Raw genomic sequence first — 20850 nt, forward strand, 5'->3', positions numbered from 1 at the left:
ATTAATTAGGCTCCCCCCAAGTATTGACTCTCTCTCAACTGTAATTTTTACTCCTTCTAGTGAAGAACACTTCACTTGATGAACTTATGCTCCACCTAAGTTTGAGAAGCGCTTCTCAAGTAATGAAGTCTTAGACTCCCCATAAGAATAAGTCAACATTCTCACGAAGCATGCTTCAACGCCGATCTAGAATACAACCTCAAGATCGTCAAGAACTATGAATTACAATCATGGAGATTGGCGTACAACCACAATGTTTAGCCACCAGCTTACAAAGCAAATGGCTTCAATAAAAATAATCAAAAGTGACAACCCTAGAAAGACAACAACTTGCTCTTAAATAAGTACAACAGAAAAAGGAAAATACCCCATTTAAAATTTGCAGAGCCTAAATAAGAAAAATATACAAAAGAAATAAAACAATAGTATATTCCAAATAAAGAAAAAAATAATTTGTACGATCAACATTTTGAGTGACATCGTGCGAGATAATTTATGAGATACCCAGCAAGACAATTCTTAAAGAAATATAGCTAATTTCGAAGCTCTTAGATACCCAGCAAGAAAACTCTTTAACAAATACAACCCATTTCAAATCTTTAAGAGATTTGGTATACTAATTTTTCATGTTGTTTTTTATGAACTTTCCTTCTTTATATTTGTATGGGTGGTCATGTGATTTCATGTACTAAAAAATGGAATAAAATACATAAGTTTTTAGAAATATGATGGTCTATTGAAATCTATTGGGTTCTTGAAAAAAGTATCATGCATTAGATATAGTTTTTATTTTATTCATTCTTTTTGTTTTTGAAAATTTAAAATACTGATTTGTGAAAAAAAAAAAACAGAAATAATGGTTAAGAAGACAAAACAAAACAGGGTGGAAAATATTTAAGATCCAATTGCAATCATATAAGACTTTTCAAATAATTAAGTAATTGAAATTTAATATGCTGAAAAATCAATACATAAACAATTAAATAATGTATATCCACAGGAAATCTACTTTTAACATACCAAATACTATTTAAATAACAAAGCTAGCTTGAACTATTACACAAACGTTAAAATTGAAATAAAATTAAGCCTATTTTCTTTCAATTTCATACCATAATTTACATCTTTCTTAAATATAATGGTTGAATTCTTAGTCAAATTAAAAAAAAAAATAAATAAATTTTTAAAAATTACTTTTTTTAGTTCTCAAATTTTGGCTTGGTTTTTTAAATTATTGGTTAGAAGTAACTAACAAAAAAAAAAAAAAGAAATTTAAAGTTGAAGTAGTGTCTATAGACTTAATTTTTTTAAAAAAAAATTAAAAATAAAATGGTTAATTATCAAATGGGGCCTAAAAACTTGTTTTTGTTTATAAAATTTGGCTTAGAAGTTAACAATTACACTTAAGAAAGATGTAAATCGTCCTAAGAAATGGGGAAAAATAGGCTTTATTTACAAAAACAAAAAACGAAAAATGAAATGTTTACCAAATGAGAACTTAGTTTTTAGTTTTTTGTTTTTTAAAATTAAGCCTATACACACTACTTCCACCTCCAAATTTCTTAGAATAGGCTTAATTTTTTTAAAAAAAATAATAAAAAACAAAATGGTTACATAACGGGACCTTAAAAGTGTAACATTAAACTTAAGAACCAATAGGATTATTATATTTTATTAAGAAAAAGATGGCCGTTAGAAACATAGTCGATTATATCAGTGCATGCATGTTGTGGGTTTGGAAGAAGAGGAGAAGTTATGTAAAGAACAAGGAGTGAGACGTAGAATGTATAGGAGGAAAAGTATATATAATTAATTTCATGTAACATCATTAATAAGATGCATCTTATTCATTAGCTAGGCTTGAACAATATTCATGAATTCACTGATTATTTTATCGAAAAATGATGATAAAAATGATTTTAGAAATATATATGGTTGTTATGGTGGGTGGGTATGTGGTCATGGACAAAAGGTAACATCATAGCTGGTTGTACTACTGCATGTAAAAGTGCTATTTTCGTCGTCATAAGCATAGCTGTAAGCTTGGGGGCATTCTTCCTCGAAGATCTTAGCAGAGATGCCAGGTTGACATATTTTTGGGTCATTAAATTCAGCTGTGCAACAATCCTCTGGTCGGTTATATGCAAGACACGAACTCTTACAGCCAATAACTCCATTTTTCCCCTGGACAATCAAATCCGATGGACACACCATATTCACATCTGAAGAACATTTGGGTGATACACATTGCCCTGTTCCACCATTTGGAGTTATGGAAGTAGGTAAGTTGAAGCCATCAACGAGGCTGATATCATAGAAATCTGTGCCTCCATTTTGAGCTAATGTGAATTCAGCTAACGTAGCTGGTGGAATTCCTCCAGCGCCATTGCAAAATACAGAGCCAGTGGCACAATCTCCAGTTTCACAAGAAAACCTCGAAGAGTCATCTATGGTGCAACCTGTTCGAGTCCAAATTCTACCAGTCCATGGTGTAGGAACATTTATAATCTCATTCTCTCCAGAAGCTAATCCAAATCCAGTGGCAGATAATTGGCTTTGTCCGCTACCACTAGTTAATGTTGCGGGCCATATCGTATGTCTACAATTATTTTTAATCACAATTGTAGCGGCATAACCTGTTTAACAAAATTGTCAAGTATCAAATACAAGACGTAAAGAGAAAAACATTAAAACAGACACAAAAAGGTACTATTATGTAAATCTTACTCGAGGACAATAGCAAAGCAAATGTGAAGAGGGTTGCTTGGATGAATGCCATTTAATTAATTTCAAGATGTTTCTTCTATTGCTAATAATCAATATTGTGAGTTATGTTGAAAATCACGTGTTGCCTCCCTACTTATACTTGTTGGAAAAATAGCAAAAATTCATGAGTTTGGCTAAGCCAATTTCTATGGGGCTGCCAGTTTAGTTTATTTACAATATAACCCAAATAAATATTTAAAATGCTTAATTTGTCATTTTCTAAGTTGGCCATGGAATTTAATTGACATATATATAAACTATAAATTCATAATAGCTGCCCAAGTTGTAATTTAATTTGTATAATATAATACTTAATTTCTTTCTTATCCATATTCCTGTCTTAACTTCATCAAACGCATCACATTTCAAACTAAGTGAATTCTAATTTTTTTTTTCTTTTATGAATTAGAATGATTTTAAATTCTAAATATTCTTTCACCTAACAATTTTCGTTTGGATGCAAAAAAACATCTGGAAAAAAAAAAAAGAAAAAGAAAAACAATCTTGTATTGTGTATATAAAAGCTACGTCTGCCCGGAATAACTAAAGCTGCCAAAATTGCAATTTAATTTATTCTTTTATTAAAAAAACCAAAAAAATACATTCATGTCTGCTAAATAATGCAGCCTCGATTTATAGAATTTAAAATTCACACGAAGTGTAAAATGAATTCTATTTCTATTCTTTCCTTTCGATTTCTAAATATTCTTTTTCTTTACAAACAAACCATTTTACTACTACAATTTTAAGATTCATTGACACACCTAAAATTAATAAATTTCAACATTTGGGTTAACAATCACTTTTGAAAACATGAAAGTAATTTAGTGGACTGTTACGAAAATTAAGAACAATGTTGTAACATTTCTGTAAAGACGGTTGGAATAAATGGTAGTGACCTTTCACGTAGAGTTGCATTGTTTCATGAATGAATGTCTTTTTAAATATAACTAACTTGAAAAAGAGATACGACCATTCACATAACAATCTATAAATATTCTTCGTCTTCAAATTGCATTAAAGACAACAACTTTTTCATAAGCAGTTTTCTCTTGTTCTCTCACGTTAACAAGATTATGTATTTTTTCATATTTTTGTGAAATTATTCACATAACAATCTTAAAACAATATTTTACCATTTTTTCTGTTTTGCTTCAATTTTTTTCCTCACTTTATCTTCAATTTTGTCCTTGTGTGCATATTCTTATTGTTCTCAATTTAGTACTTTCCATTGTGTGCATGTTGTTTTTCCTTTTTAATTGTTTTGTCTTAGGAAATTTTCTGAAAATGTAATTATTATGTTTTTTTTTCCACGTGAAATATGCATAAAGTTGTGTTGCTCTATTGGTTTAGGACATATACTTTGGCTCTAGAAAAAAAATATCTGAATGCTCGTGACTTGTAAATAATTAAACTTATTATGAAAATTCAATAAGTTGTTATTGAATATATGAATTGTTTATTTTGCTTTAGAAATAAATCCAATAAACTAAAAGATCTAACACTATTACATGAGTAATTAAACTTTATGTGGAGATATAAGAGTGGATCAGATTCAAGTAAATAGTCAAAATGATCTTTAGTATATGAATAAGGTTGGGTGCCTTATTCTATTAACACTATTGGATGCGGCCCACTCTGTAGTTGTTACAAAGAGCTGTGAAGTGCTACATACGAAATGATCCTAATTCATGTCATGACATGAGGAGTGAGGGCATCTTGTGGCGCAATGAGTTTGCACAAGATCGGACCACGAACTAAGTCACTGTTACTTTTTAACATTGTTTACTGTTTTAAGACTGACTATTTCAAATCGATGACCTACGTAACTTGATATTAATCCTGAGCTAACTATGAACTTTTTTTTAATTCGAGATTATACTTAGATTTTCATAGGTGAGGGATGACTCAACAGCACCAACTCAATAAACCTCCATTTCAAGGGTAAGACCGGGTAGAGAGCTAGGAGATAGAGTGCAAGATAGAATTCACTCCTATCTGCTTTTGGGGATAGTAAAGAGGTTGTTCCCTGAAGTCTTACTCGAGGTCTTGAACAAGGGGTCCCATCCTCTCATTGGTCCGAGAGGGATTCGGTTTGATGATCGGATCACAAACCAATAATTCATTAGAAAATCAGTGAAGAAAATAGTTATTTCACCCAACCGTTATTACGAACAACCTTTGAAGGGTTAACTTACTAATCATGGTTATATCGAGTGAACATAATATATCTACAGTGAGGGGAGTGCAACTCTGGGCTTTAGTGGAGTGACCCAATAGTTAATGAATAAGGTTAATTTGGTGTAAAGAGTTTAGCAAATTAGTCTCGGATCGTTGGAACCCATGATCTGTAGGTCCACAAGGTCCCTCTACTAGCTCACAAATGGATTAGCCTTAGAGTAGAGAGATAAGTTAATTTGAAACGTTTGAATTAGAATTAAGGAAACTAGTAATCATATGTGATATAATTACACGTTCAATTTTAGAATTAAACGAAATTGGAGAATCAATTAATATTTAAATATGATTTATATATTAAATTCATGAATAGAGATTCACTATGGTGGAACTAGTATTAAATTAATTTAATATCTGATATTGAATTAATTAGAATTAATTAAATTGTTTAATTAATTATTCATTATTAAAAATTAATAGAAAATTAATTATTGAATTAATTTCATAAAATTAATAAATATTTCATTGTTGAAAATTTTCTTTTGGAAATCAATTGAAAAATCAAAATTGAAAAAGATGGAAAATGGAAAATCTCAAAAGTGGGTTTTTCCCACTTCCCATTCCAAGAAGATCACCACGCTCCACCACAGTTTTGAGTCAATCTTCTAAGCATGAGGTGCAATTTATGCAGCAATTCTCTTTACATGAAGGTCATGTAATAAATAGGTAAGATTGAAGTGGAATCCGGCATGCTTTTTAGTGGATTAAGCTAAAAAATCTTCAAAGGTTGAGGAAAACTCTTCAGCTCATAAACCATAACCTTTTCTCCATTTTCCCTTAATCCAAGCTTATTTTAAGTCTCACAACTCAATTTAAGACACCAAAAGAATAGTAAGGAAGGCCTTGAGGTTATTCACAAGCAGATTTAGAGAAGATTTGCAGCTGGAATTCTAGTTTCAATAGGCTTTTCAAAGGTATGTCATGAAACCCTCTTATTAGTTTATAAGCTTACTTAATTTAAAGCCAAAATTAATGAATTAAAATATTGATCCGTTTTACTTCCACTATGTGTTTTCTAGCTCTAAAGAACCATAGAAAATTCCTTGTGTGGAAAGGTCGAAGGTCTTCTTAAAATCTTATGTTATTGTGTGGTATTTCGGAAAAGTGACTATTCCCCAATTGATAATCCAAGTTTAAGAATATTTGATAACAATATATAAAGAGGTTGGGATCGTTTCAGTTGGCTACAAATTTTTTATATGGTATTCTTGAAGTGGGAGGCTACAAAATTCTCGTAAGGTATTCTTAAAAGTGTGAATATAACATAAAACTCTTTAGTAAATAATAATAAGTCTCAACATATAGGATGAAGATTTAATACAATTAGACAACTACATTCTAGAGAAATGATCACAATTTACTTTGTAAGGTCAGAAAATAATATTGTAGATCCACTTGTAAAAGGCCTAACTAGATTGTTGGTTAATTGTTCATCAAGGAGAATGAGATTAAAGTCTTTAATTTTAAAAAGTTATCCAGCGAGGTAACCCAACCTAGTTGACTGGAGATCCCAAGATCTAGGTTCAATAGAAAAACCGATCTCTGGATAACTTAGTGAGTACCGCATTGATTTCTTTCTTACCCATTCTAGGATAACGAAACAGTGCAAGTATGGTTTTAGGGTAAGAATTATGCTTTTAGTAATTTCTATAAGTTGTTGAATAATTATTTACATAAAGAGCATATATGATGTTCTTTATAGAAATCACCAATATGAGTGTGAAAGGGCCGTTTCTATAAGAATTTTAAGGCATATTTGTAAACATTATGAGACCAGGCGGTGTTCAAGGCCAGAATGACCACAATTTTGAGAACAAACTTTGTTATAATGAGAAATTGTATGACTTCAATTGTCTTAGTTTACTCTAGAACGACTGACAGCTCAAGGCATCATGCCTACTAATTAGCTAAGTAAACTCGATTAATGTTCACTAAGGAAAGTTCAAAGTGTTTACTACTTATCTTGATGCAGATTCTTTATTAGAAAATACCAAATATTTTCTTTTTTCTTTTATCATGAATTGTTAACTTACCATTTATGGATAGAATGTTGAAATAAATGGTAGTGATTTTTCATGTAGCCTTGTATTGTTTCATGAATAAATATGTCCTTTTGAAAATAACCAATTTGAAGAAAAGACATGACTATTCGAATGACCACGAATAGTCTATAAATATGAATCTTCTTCAAATTGATTTTAAGAACTTTTTCATAATTACTTTTCTTTCATTAAAACTTCCTCCCTTTTTATAAAGTCGTTGAAGTTCGATTTATTTCCATAGAATACAGTTCGTTGGATCTTGTGGACGAGATGTTGCTTCCATGAGAAAGATAGTTTATTTTATCCTAAGAGATAATTACTCGTGAAACTCAAGCTCTAAAGTGAGTAAAATTGTCATAAGAGACGACATGGATTCGTTGAGCTTCGATTCTCTCACATTTACAATGTATTTTCTCATATTTTTGGTGAAATGATTCATATAACAAAAGCAACATCACTAACAAATGTCACTTACAATAACATTAAAAAAAAGCTATGGTAGATTTTCCATAAAGTTTTGAAATGCTATCTAGCCTATGTTGTTGAAAATTCTTGACTTTCCAGTGTTTCTTTAATACTATAAAGAAAATTCGTTTTCAATAGCTTAAATTTAAAGCTATGGAAACTTTCATAGTGATAGCAAAAAACGGTATAGAATGTCTTTTAGGGTTTGTTTGTTAAAAAGATTTTCCCATGGGATTTCATACATACATTTAATTTTCTTATTTGTTTCATATAATTTTAGTTTTTAAAACTATGGATATTATTAGTCAGGGAACTTCAACTATGGATATTATTAGTCCGGGAACTTCAAAACCCATATGACATTGGTTTTTTATTATCTTGCAAAAGTGTGAGATTTTTATGCCTGGGAAATGACTAGTAAAAGTATAGCTTAATCAATTAATAAATTAATATCAAATACTTATTATTATAAATTTTAATTAATTATTAAATATAAATACATTAATTAGACTTAATAAATTTCAACAAATATATTTACAATTAATATTTTACGTTATCTTAGCTATTTAATATAAATTGTTATTATGATCATTATCAATATTCTAATTAATTTATAATAATTTAATTATTTTAATAATTAATTTAAATTAATTAATTATGTTTAATATAAAAATATTCATTTATTTTTATTTTTATTGATTAAATAATGCTAAATTTATTTGATGTCATCAATAATTATCTTCTGTATTAAATTAAGTAATTATTATATTTTGGTTTCTATATACAACATTCGTAAATTGAAATCACATACTTAACTTCCAGAAATTAATTATGTTGCATAATATTCACCTCGTGATTTGTATTTTAAAGTGCTTATGAATGAAGGTGAAAGATGATAACTTAGATGAATGGTGATGACTGGCGAATTGATTCTCTATGTGAGAAGAATAGGCAATGCGTTGAGGTGATTGTTGTTTACATATAATGCGTACAAGCTCTCTTGAATCAAACTTAAGTATAAATCTGACTCAGGCTTTCTAGTAAGTCTAGGGTCAAACACAATAATTTTTTACATTCTAATGCGGTCCTTGCGTTGTCTTAATTGTAGATGGATTCCAGATTAATTAGAGTGAAGATTATTTGTAGAAAATAACAAGGTATTTAAGTGGGTTATATTGGGTTTTTGGTGAATTTAAAAGCCCAATGGCAATTTTGTAATTATTCTTATCTTCTCCAAGTTATGGCCAAAATTGTGATCATTTGAATAGAAGAAAAAACGCAGCAGCCGACTATAGCCAAAGCAGTGGGAAGCCACCATCTGAGACCACAACTAGTGAAGCCGCAGCCGTCTGAACAGAGGGGAGAGAGGCGGCTGACTTGGAGGACACAACATCAGTCGACAGCGAGTTGGCGTTTGAGCGTCGGTGTCTGCATAGAGTGCGGTCCGGTCTGAGTAGGCGTTTCGTTCGGCAAGTTGACAGCGAGAAAGAGACGCGTGGGTCTGCGCAAGGTTCGCCGGTTAGAGGCAGTAGTGCACGATTTTGGGCTATTTCTTTTATAGCGGGGTTTTCTTGGTTTCAGAGATGATGTCTAATGAAAATCTCTCGGTATCAGTGGATATTGAAATTATAGATTGATGAATTGTTGATTATCTGTAATTTGTAAATTCCTTATTGCTCATAATAAAATTAATTCAAACTGGTTTTCAAAGTGGATGTAGACCAAACTGGTTGAACCACTATATATCTTTGTGTTTGTTCTTTACTGCTTTCGATTTATTTTTACTGATTGTTTGCGTTCTGTTTGGCTATCTAAGTTAGGTTCAAAAACTCTCAAAAGTGGTATCAGAGCTCCTGTCAATCCAAGGAGGATGTGTGGTAGTATGCTGGCATATTCATTCTTTGTTTAGGATAATTTTTACTGAGTTTAATTTGACAGATGGCTTCGATGTCTACACGGTTTGAAGTTGTTAAATTTGATGGGAAAGGTGATTTCGGGTTATAGAGAAAAAAGATTAGGTCTATTCTTGTACAACAAAAGGTAGCCAAAATCTTAGACGAAAATGACCTTCCACCAACAATTACAGAAGATGAAAAAAGGGATATGGATTTGATGGCCTATTCGACGATAATTCTATATCTGTCAGATGGAGTGCTTAGGCTAATAGATGAGGCCACTATTATAGCGGAGTTATGAAAGAAATTAAAAAGTCTTTATTTGACTAAGTCCTTGCCAAATAAATTATATCTAAAAGAGAAATTCTTTGGATATAAGATGGACTCTAGTAAAGGCTTAGAAGAGAACCTAGATGAATTCCAGAAGATTATAGTTGATCTCAATAACATCGGTGAGAAGATGTCGGATGAAAATCAAGCAGTTATTCTTCTGAATTTTTTGCCTGAATCGTATCGAGAAGTTAAGGCAACTATTAAATATGGACAAGATTCACTGTCCATGAATATAGTGTTTGATGCCTTGAGAACGAGAAACCTCGAGATTAAAATGGAATGCAAGGATGGAGAGTTACTCATGGCCAGAGGCAGAAGTGAGAAAAAGAACTGAAAAGGAAAAGAGTCGAGATCCAGGTCAAAATCAAAGGGAAAAACCAAAAAATGTTTCCTATGTCATAAAAAATGACACTTTAGAAAAAATTGCCCTTTGAATAAGAGTAAGGAAGAATCAAGTAGCAAGCATGCAGGGGATTCTAGTGCAACAAATGTTACTGATGGGTATGATTCAGCAGAGGTCTTGATGGTGTCCAGAAGGGACATTTAGAATACTTGGATCATGGATTCAGAGTGCACGTTTCACATGACTCCTAATCGGGATTTCTTGATTGACTTTCAGGAAAATGATGGGGGATCAATTTTGCTTGGTGATAGTGATGCTTGTGATGTAAAAGGAATTGGGTTAGTTCGAATTGCAACACATGATGGTACGATCAGAATTCTTACAAATGTATGGTATGTTCTAGAACTCAAACGAAATCTAATTTTTCTGGGCGAATTAGATAGAGCAGGTTATTCCTATAAATCTGAGAATGGAGTTCTAAGGGTTATCAAGGATTCTTTGGTTAAGCTGAAGGGGACCTTGAGGAATGGCCTTTATGTGTTTGAGGGTAATGTAGTTTCAGGTAGTGTTGTTGTTGCATTTGGGAAAAAACAGATAAGTCTATGTTATAGCATAACAGACTGGCTCATGTGAGTGAAAGAGGTCTTCAAGCTCTTTCACAACAAGGTTTGCTTTGAGAAGTTAAAGACATTGAACTCCCATTTTATGAACATAGCATAATGGGAAAGTCTACCAGAGTGAAGTCTGGGAAAGGGAAGCATTCTACTAAAGGAATTTTAGATTATGTTCATTCAGATTTGTGGGGTCCTACAAAGGTACCTTCTATGGGAGGTTCGAGATACTTTCTGTCGATCATTGATGACTTTTCAAGGAAGGTGTGGATGTATCCACTGAAACAGAAGGATGAAGCTTTTGGGAAATTTCCTAAATGGAAAAAGCAGGTTGAGAACCAAACAGGCAGGAAGGTGAAGTATCTGAGGACAGATAATGGTTTAGAATTTGGGAATCACAAATTTGATAAACTTTACAAATCTGAGGAAATTACGAGGCATTTCTCTATTACGTACACTCCAATAATGAATGGTTTATTTGAGAGGTTCAATAGGACAATTATGGAGCGTATAAGATGTCTCTTGACAAATGCTTCATTACCCTTGAAGTTTTGGAGGGGAAGCTGCCCAAACAGCCTGTTATCTTATTAATAGGAGTCCGTCTTCCGCTTTAGGCTTGAAGACTCCTCAGGAGATATGGATAGGAAAAGCTCCAAGCTTGGATCATCTCAGAGTATTTGGATTTTCAGCTTATACTCATGTTAAGGAAGGGAAGCTGAATAAGAGGGCACTGAAATGTATGTTTATTGGCTATCCTCAGGGTGTTAAAGAATATAAACTTTGGTGCTTGGAAGAGGGCAAAAATAAATGTATTATCAACAGAGATGTGACCTTTATTGAAACAAAGATGCCATTTCATGTCAAAGAGCAACAAAAACAGCAAACACTTATTCAGATTGAGGCAGAGGTTAGAATTGATTCTAAAGCACGACCATCAGTTAGTTCAGGCGAATCCAATGATCAGTCATCCAGTTCTAATGGTAGATAGTCTCAACTGTACAGGACTTTGATTGATGAGGGAGCTTTCGGTGAAGAAAGCTCAAGTAGCAGTGACCTACAAAACTATCAGCTTACATGTGACAGGCCTCAACGGGTGAGACAGGCTCCTACAAGGTATGCTTATGTTGATTTAGTTGCTTATGCTCTTACTTATGCAGCTGACAGTATTGAAGTAGAGCCTCTTACTTTTGATGAGGCTATTGTATTTGATTTGAAGGAACAATGGAAGGATGCTATGGAAGCAGAGTTGTTCTCCTTGCAGAAGAATCAGACATGGTCATTGGTTCCAAGGCCTCCTAATCAGAAACTCATTCAGTCAAAGTGGATTTATAAAATCAAGCCAGGTACAGGAGGTGACGGTAAGACTAGGTATAAGGCTAGACTGGTAGCTAAGGGCTACACTCAAAATGAAGGAGTTGACTTTCATGAGATTTTCTCTCCGGTGGTGAGGCATTCATCCATTCGTTTAATTTTATCTATTGTTGTTCACTTTGATATGTTTGTTGAAAAGATGGACGTCACAACAGCTTTCCTTCATGTTGAATCGGAGGAAGTGATCTACATGGCTCAACCTAAGGGCTATGAGGTAAAAGGAAAGGAAAACATGGTTTGTCGTCTTCACAAGTCCATCTATGGACTAAAACAATCACCAAGACAGTGGTATATCAGGTTTGACACCTTTATTCTGAAGCAGGGGTTTCACAGGAGCTCAAATGATACCTGCGTGTACTGGAAACTATCTCATGAAGGTACATATACTTATCTACTTCTGTATGTAAATGATATGATCCTGGTATCTAAGGATTATTATGAAATCTGTTATCTTAAGAAACGATTGAGTAGTGAATTTGAGATGAAAGATTTAGGTGAACTGAAAAGGATCCTAGGCATGGATGTGAAAAGAGATAGGGAGAAACGTTTATTAATCATTTCACAGGAGAGTTATCTGCATAAACTGCTTAAGAAGTATAATATGTATGGTTGTGAGGTAGTTTCAACAGCATCTCATTTTAGGCTTTCTTCGTCTCAGTGTCCTATTACTGAACAAGAAAGGTTAGAGATGATTAATATTCCCTATTATAATGTTGTTGGAAGTATTATGTATTTGATGATTTGTACTAGGCCTGACTTGGGATATGTTATGAGTATGAAAAGTAGATTTATGTCAAATCCTGGGAAGGAGCATTGGAATGCAGTTAAATGGGTGCTTCGATATTTGAAAGGTAATGCCAGTGTATCATTGTGTTTTAGCAGAGATTGTGATAAATCACCACTCTTGGAAGGCTTCACAGATGCAGATTATGTTGCAGGCCTTGACAAAAGAAGGTCTCTATCAGGCCACATTTTTTGTTTGTTTGGTAATGTGGTCAGTTGGAAGGTTGCTCTTCAGTCAGTTGTTGCTTTGTCTACAAGCAGGTGATTAAGGGAATCTAAGTATAAGTTAAATCCTATGTTAAAGAGAAGGAAAATTTTGAATGTTTAAATAGATTTGTTAAGTAACTTTGAAATAAGCTTTAACTGGTGAAAATTTGGATAAGTATTTGACAATGCATTGATCTTGTGCTATGCGTTGGTGTTGTGCCATGCGTTGGCCATGAACATTTGAGAGGTTATTTGGGTGTTGAAAGAGACTAAAGTGTGGCTGAGAGGAAAGGCTATGCGGGGACAAGCATGCGGCAGCCAATGTCTTGAGGGGTTAGCAAAGCATGCAACAGCCTTAAGTTGCGCAGACAAGGGCGCGAGGGATTGGAGTTGCGTGCGCGGGTTGATCGTGTATTAAATAAGCAGTGCTACACGATAAGGTAGACGATCATGTAGCAAAGAAGTGGTGCTACATGATGAGGTAGATGAATCGTATAGTAAGTGAGCAACGCTACATGAAGAGGTAGACGATCGTGTAAGCGGGCGCCGGTCGATCGTGTAGCAATGCGGGGAGCTAAGTGATGCGGTAGGCGATCGTGCGGTAAAGTGCGGTGCTGAATGATGTGGGGAGTCGAACTAAACGATAACGCTATGCGATGGTGCTATGCGGCAGTAGTACTAGACGATGAGCTATACGGCAATGAAACAAGTAATAGGTGCAGACGCTATGCGATGATGTTATGCGGCGGACTTGATAAACGATAAGCAAGGCAATGGGCGCAGTCGCTATATGATGATGCTATGCAGCAACATTGCTAAACGATAAGCTAGTGAATGCATGGTGAAATGTCTTGCGTTGGTAAGGCTTGTGGTACATAAGGGTTGTGAGGTTAGCTGCGTTGGTCTTGAACAAGAGACTAAGGACGTTGACAAGCAACAAGGACATACATACGTTGGTCATAAGGGATGCGTTAACAAGAGCCTAGGTGATGGTGAGCTATACCATGATGTGTTGAGTTGAGAACCAGGTCAACACAAAGGTTATGCATTGGTGATGTGTTATGTGCCGAGGACATCTAAGGGCATGTGGCCGTATAGGAAAAGGCTTTAGCAAATAGTATGCGTTGGAAGAGTGTTGGTCATAATCCTAGTTGAGGGCATAGTCTCAAGGTAAGCCATGCGGGAGAGGAAGGTATGTGGTCAAGGATGTGATACCTTGAGTTTAGTAAGACTCAAGTTATACGTTGATGAGTAAGCCATGGGTTGATGATGGCTAACCGAGAAAAGGACATGCGGCCAAGGATGAGCCTTGCGAGCAACTAGCATATGTGACCAAGTTGCGTCAATGGGATACACAAGGTAAGGTTACGTTAATTGGAAATGGCATAATTATGAGGTTGTCATATATGGGGAAAGGTGCTAGGCGGAAATGGCTTGAAGGGTGTTATGTTGAGATTTAAAAAGACACTGCAAGGGCGCAAAGATGGGATAGACGAATGGGCCAAGGGATGGTGTCCGGACATAGGTATGTTACGCCAATTGGATGGATGCATATGAAGGTTGGACGCATATGAAATTGGATGGATGCATATGCGGTAGATGAACGCATTTGTGGTAAATGGACGGATATGAATGCATTTTCGGTAGATGGACGTATTGAGGTATGATGGGCACATATGAGATTGGATGGACGCATTCAAGGTCGTCATCCAGACATGTGGCTTGTTGGAAAGAAATCTTAGGCCTTAAGTAAATGAGGTGGATGCACAAGAAGACATGCAAATGTGAGGGCTATATGTTGGTAAAAGGGGAGGAAGACACCTTTGATTGCGATGATGTAAAGGTTGCGTTAATAGTGTAGGGAAAGGACACTTGGACAGGCGGCGAAGGAGGAGGTGTCGTGCTGGGGGAGATTTTAGACGTCTATAAATAAGGCCAAGGACTTCAGATGATAACTCAATTTCTCTTAAAATAACATGAAGGCCAATTGTGAGGAATCTATGCATTGATGGAAGAACGTATGCGTTGGTAGCAAAAACCATGCGTCGGTCAAGAAGTTCCAAAAGGAGGAGATGCTATCGGACAGGAAGGTCTGGAAGTAGCATCAACTTGGGACAATGATATCTCCCAGAATACTTGTGCGTTTGAAGTGATTCTAAAGCCACCAAAAAGCTATAAAAGTCTAGTTTTCAGGGTAAGGCTGTCGGAGAAGAATCTCCAAGGAATTGAGCTGGAGAATAAGGAAAATACAGAAGGGTGAAGCTGTCGGGTAAGCTTGGGCCAGCCTTGAAGTTTTGATGATTTCCCCAAACCCTGAGGAGTTCTAAGCTAATATTTTAAGGTAAGCTTTTTGAGACATTTTAGAACATGTTTTCAGACGGAAGTATCTTAAAATACGTTATGGAACTATGAGTGTTAAAATAAGTTCTGGAACTATGAGTATATCTAAGCTGATAATTGAATCTGGAATTTAGGGTTCAAAAGGGAAACCAAGAAAACCTAAGGAACTTCGGAAAGGAAAGTTCCTAACCAACCAAGATGAGTGGTTATTCCATTGTTTGAATTGTTAATTTCTATTAATATATGATTATATATAGGTTGTATTTCAAAATATTGGCATGACCGAAAAATATGTTTTGCCTGGATTTGATTGTTGTTGTATTGCTGTCACAATGCATGTATATTTGCATTGGAAAATGAGGGTCATACCCGGGATATTGTTAGCTTGCTTGGTGAGATGCTTGGTTGGGATTGTGAGAATATCTTGCTGGAATTGTCAGCGTACCCAAACATGGCTAACAAGAAATGTCGACATGTGCACAGTTGACAAATAATAGGATATTGAGCTTGTGTCCATGTTGGTCATCATGGGTCGGGTCATTCGTGGAGAATACCTGAGGAAAATACATAATCATGCCTGGGTTGTCCAGCTGATAGGCTGGGGAGATTACATTTTGCTATGTGGTTGTTGTTAATTGTGGGATTGTTTTCCCAAAGATGAATTTCTAAAATCAAACTTATGTTTGTTTAAAACTTCCACTCACTAAGCTTTGTAGCTCACGTTTTCCATGTTTTATGTCTTTTCCCCCCTAGGTAGTGGAAGGTGAGGAGTTCTAGGGTGCGGCTAAGGTTAAGGTCTGTCACAAGCCATAGTTACACTTCCGGAGGGTTTTGAGAATGGTTGTTGTAAACGTTGTAATTAAAGTCTTGGAGTTATATGAACATTACATTGTTATAATATAAAATGGGCCTACTTAAACAGTTGTTGTTATCTCCTTGACTTAAAGTATATCAAGTATAGTAAAGAGGTTCAGTTGGACAGTAGGTATCACAAAAGGGTGGTATCTGCGGTCCCTCACGTCTCTTCTCAAGCTCGGGAGTGTGGGCTCGGGGCGGGGTGTGACAACTTGGTATCAGAGCAAATGTATACGTAAAACCTGCGAAAAGGCTGAGATTGTGTTGATATTAGTTCAGTATCAAAGCATAAATTCTTGAAAACCGAAAGGTTAAGTCTAGAAAACCTGAGGTTTGAGTTTAATAAAACCAGAAGAGGTGTGGTAAAATAAAGGTTTGAAGAGAAACCTAAGAATTAGACGAAATAGACTAAGACAAATGGTGGAAGTGGCATGACCTAACAGGCAACCGGAGTTGGAACTCACACCGGTACCTAAAGATCTACCGAGGGAGGTAAGAATGAATTTAAATTATTCTCATGTAGTATTTGAGATAAAAAAGCTATGTTGTAGATAGTTTGGTTCAACATCTAGCTTCACGATGGCTAGATGGGGTACCATTGGACAAACTAATAAATTAATATCAGAGTAGCGCAGTGGAAGCGTGCTAATAGAAAAGGTTATAAGAGGTTACAATAGTGGTTGTTGTGAAACATTAAACCGGAGTTAGTTTGAGTAAATTTCGAGGACGAAATTTTCTTAAGAGGGAAGTAAATGTGAAACCCAAATTTTCATTTTCCCTACTTAAGCAGGTGATTAAGGGAATTAACTAAGTATCAGTTAAATCCTATGTTAAAGAGAAGGAAAAATTTGAGTGTTTAAATAAATTTGTTAAGTAGCTTTGAAATAAGCTTTAACTGGTGAAAATTTGGTTAAGTATTTGACAATGCGTTGACCTTATGCTATGCGTTGGTGTTATGCCATACGTTGGCCATGAACATTTGAGAGGTTATTTGGGTGTTGAAAGAGGCTACAATGTGGCCAAGAGGAAAGGCTATGCAGGGACAAGCATGCGGCAGCCAATATCTTAAGAGGTTAGCAAAAAATGCAGCAAGCTCAAGTTGCACGGACATCAGCGTTGGGCGTTGGAGTTGCGTGCGTGGTTGATCGTGTAGTAAATAAGCAATGCTACACGATAAGGTAGACGATCGTGTAGCAAAGGAGTGGTGCTACACGATGAGGTAGACGATCGTATAGTAAGTGAGCAATGCTACACGATGAGGTAGGCAATCGTGTAAGCGGCACTAAACGATCGTGTAGCAACGCGGGGAGCTAAGCGATACGATATGCGATCGTGTGGTAAAGTGTGGCGCTAGACAATGCGGGGAGTCGTGTTAAACGATAACGTTATGCGATGGTGCTATGCGGTAGCAATACTAAATGATGAGCTATACGACAATGAGACAAGCAATAGGCACAGACGCTATGCGGCAGCCTTGCTAAACGATAAGCGAGGCAATAGGCGTAGACGCTATGCGATGATGCTATGCGGCAACATTGCTAAACGATAAGCTAGTGAACGCATGGTGAAACGTCTTGCGTTGCTAAGGCTTGCTGTACATAAGGCTTGTGAGGTTAGCTGCGCTGGTCTTGAACAAGAGACTAAGGACGTTGACAAGCAACAAGGACATACATGCGTTGGTCATAAGGGATGCGTTAGCAAGAGCCTAGGTGATGGTGAACTATACCATGATGTGTTGAGTTGAGAACCAGGTCAACCCAAACGTTGTTATGCGTTGGTGATGTGCTATGTGCCGAGGACATCCGAGGGCATGTGGGTGCATAGGACAAGGCTTGAGCTAATAGTATGCGTTGGAAGAGTGTAGGTCATAATCTTAGTTGAGTGTATAGGCCAAGGGTAAGTCATGCGAAAGAGGAACGGCCAAGGATGCAATGCTTTGAGTTTAGTATGACTCAAGTTATACATTGATGAGAAAGCCATGGGTTGATGATGGCTAATCGAGAAAAGGACATGCGGCCAAGGATGAACCTTGTGAGCATCTAGCATATGTGACCAAGTTGCGTCAATGGGATGCACAAGTTAAGGTTGCGTTAATTGGAAATGGCACAATTATGAGGTTAGTAGGTCGCATGTGGGGAAAGGTTCTAGGCGGCAATGGCTTGAAGGGTGTTATGTTGAGATTTAAAAAGACATCGCAAGAGTGCAAAGATGGGATGGATGCATGCGTCAAGGGGTAGTGTCCGGACATAGGTATGTCACGCTAATTGGATGGAAGCATAAAAAGGATGGACGCATATGAATGATGGATGCATATGAAGTTGGATGGACACATTTGTGGTAGATGGAAGCATATGAATGCATTTGCAGTAGATGGATGCATTGAGGTAGGATAAGCGCATATGAGATTGGATGGACACATTCAAGGTCGTCAACCAGACATGTGTCTTGTTGGAAAGAAATCTTAGGCCTTAAGCAAATGAGGTGGATGCACAAGGAGACATGCAAATGTGATGGCTATGTGTTGGTAAAAGGGGAGGAAGACACCTTGGATTGCGATGATGTAAAGGTTGTGTTAATAGTGTAGGGAAAGGATACTTGGACATGTGGCCAAGTAGGAGGTGTCGCGCTGGGGGAGATTTTGGACGCCTATAAATAGGGCCAAGAACTTCAGATGATAACTCAATTTCTCTTCAAAGGACATGAAGGCCAATTTTGAGGAATCTATGTGTTAATAGAAGAATGCATGCGTTGGTAGCAAAAACCATGCGTCGGTCAAGAAGTTCCAAAAGGAGGAGATGCTGTCAGACAGGAAGGTCTGGAAGTAGCATCAACTTAGGACAAGAATGTCTCCTAGAATACTCATGCGTTTGGAGTGATTTCAAAGCCATCTGCAAGCTATGAGAGTCTAGTTTTCCGGGTAGGGCTGCTGAAGACGAATCTCGAAGGAATCGGGCTAGAGAATGAGGAAAAGACAGAAGGGTCGAACTATCGGGTAAGCTTGGGCTAGATCTTATATTTTGATGATTCCAGCCAACCCATGAAGAGTTATGAGCTAAGATTTTAGGGTAAGCTTCCTGTGAAATTTTAGAACATATTTTCATAAGGAAGTATCTTAAAATAAGTTCTGGAACTATGAGTGTTAAAATAAGTTCTGGAACTATGAGTAATTTAAGCTGATAATTGAATCTGGAATTTAGGGTTCAAAAGGAAAACCAAGAAAGGAACTTCGGAAAGGAAAGTTCCTAACCAACCAAGGTGAGTGGTTATTCCATTATTTGAATCGTTAATTTCATATATATATATATGATTATATATATAGGTTGTATTTTGAAATATTGGCATGAACGGAAAATGTCTTTTGCCTGGATTTTATTGTTGTTGTATTGTTATCACAATGCGTATATATTTGCATTTGGAAATGGGGGTCATACTCGGGATATTGTTAGCGTGCTTGGTGGGACGCTTAGCTGGGATTGTCAGAATATCTGGCTGGAGTTGTCAGCATACCCAAACATGGCTAACAAGAAATGTCAACATGTGCACAGTCGATGGGTAATAGGGTATTGATCTTGTATCCACGTTGGTCATCATGGGTCATTCGCGGAGAATACCTGGGGGAAATACATAATCTTAACAGGGCTGTCCAACTGATAGGCTGGGGAGATTAAATTTTGCTATGTGGTTGTTGTTGATTTTAAAATCAAACTTATGTTTATTTAAAACTGCCACTCACTGAGCTTTATAGCTCACGTTTTCCATGTTTTATATCTTTCCCTCCCTCCCCCTCCCCACCCTCTCTAGGTAGCGGAAGGTGAGGAGTTCCAGGGTAAGGTCAAGATCTGCCACAAGCCACAGTTACACTTCCGGAGGGTTTTGAGAATGGTTGTTGTAAACTTTGTAATAAAGTCTTGAAGTTATATGAACATTACATTGTTGTAATATAAAATGGACCTACTTAATCAGTTGTTGTTTTCTCCTTGACTTAAAGTTTATTGAGTGTAGTAAAGAGGTTCAGTTGGATAGTAAGTATCACAAAAGAGTGGTATCTGTGGTCTCTCACATCTCTCCTCGGGCTTAGGAGTGCGGGATCGAGGTGGGGTGTGACAATTACTGAGTCAGAGTATATTTCAGTGGGTGAAGTTGTGAAAGAGGTAATGTGGTTGAAAAGGATAGTTGGTGAGTTGTTGTCGCAAGAGTTCATTCCTATCGTCCATTGTGATAGCCAGAGTGCTATTCATCTTGCGAAGAATCCGTCTCATTAGATGAGCTGAATATTAAATCTGGATGATAGAAAAATTGGAGAATCAACTTGGCATTTAAATATTCTTGTTACCAGGGAAATTTTTAGAAAATAACAAGACATTTAAGTAGGTTTTATTGGGTTTTTAGTAAATTTAAAAGCCCAATGGCATTCTGGCGATTATGGGCAAAATGGCAATTTTGTAATTATTCTTATCTTCTCCAAGTTAGGGCCAAAATTGTGACCCTTTAAATAGAAGAAAAAATGCAACAGCCGACTATAGCCAAAGCAATGGGAAGTCGCCGTTTGAGACCAAAACCGATGAAGCCACAACTGTCTGAACAAAGGGGAGAGAGGCGGT

At 36.0% G+C, this 20850-nt stretch overlaps 1 protein-coding gene across 1 annotated transcript; it reads right to left on the reverse strand.

Annotated features, from left to right (window-relative positions):
* Positions 1–1784: 1784 nt before the first annotated feature.
* Positions 1785–2828, reverse strand: LOC120078816 (thaumatin-like protein 1b). The gene is made up of 2 exons (XM_039033141.2): positions 2728–2828; positions 1785–2636 (listed from the first exon to the last, which is right to left on the reverse strand). The coding sequence occupies exons 1-2, from the start codon at positions 2777–2779 to the stop codon at positions 1960–1962; spliced, it is 729 nt and encodes a 242-aa protein (XP_038889069.2). The 5' UTR covers positions 2780–2828; the 3' UTR covers positions 1785–1959.
* Between the last annotated feature and the right edge of the window lie 18022 nt (positions 2829–20850).

The sequence above is a fragment of the Benincasa hispida genome, chromosome 5 (genome assembly GCF_027475165.1).
Source record: "Benincasa hispida cultivar pf3 chromosome 5, pf3_genome.v1.1, whole genome shotgun sequence".
NCBI classification, from domain to species: Eukaryota; Viridiplantae; Streptophyta; class Magnoliopsida; order Cucurbitales; family Cucurbitaceae; genus Benincasa; species Benincasa hispida.

Coding starts and splice junctions, on each gene's coding strand:
- LOC120078816 (XM_039033141.2), bottom strand. CDS start 2,779: ATGGCATTCATCCAAGCAACCCTCTTCACATTTGCTTTGCTATTGTCC. Junction 2,637..2,727: donor TGCTTTGCTATTGTCCTCGA/GTAAGATTTACA, acceptor TTTGTTAAACAG/GTTATGCCGCTACAATTGTG.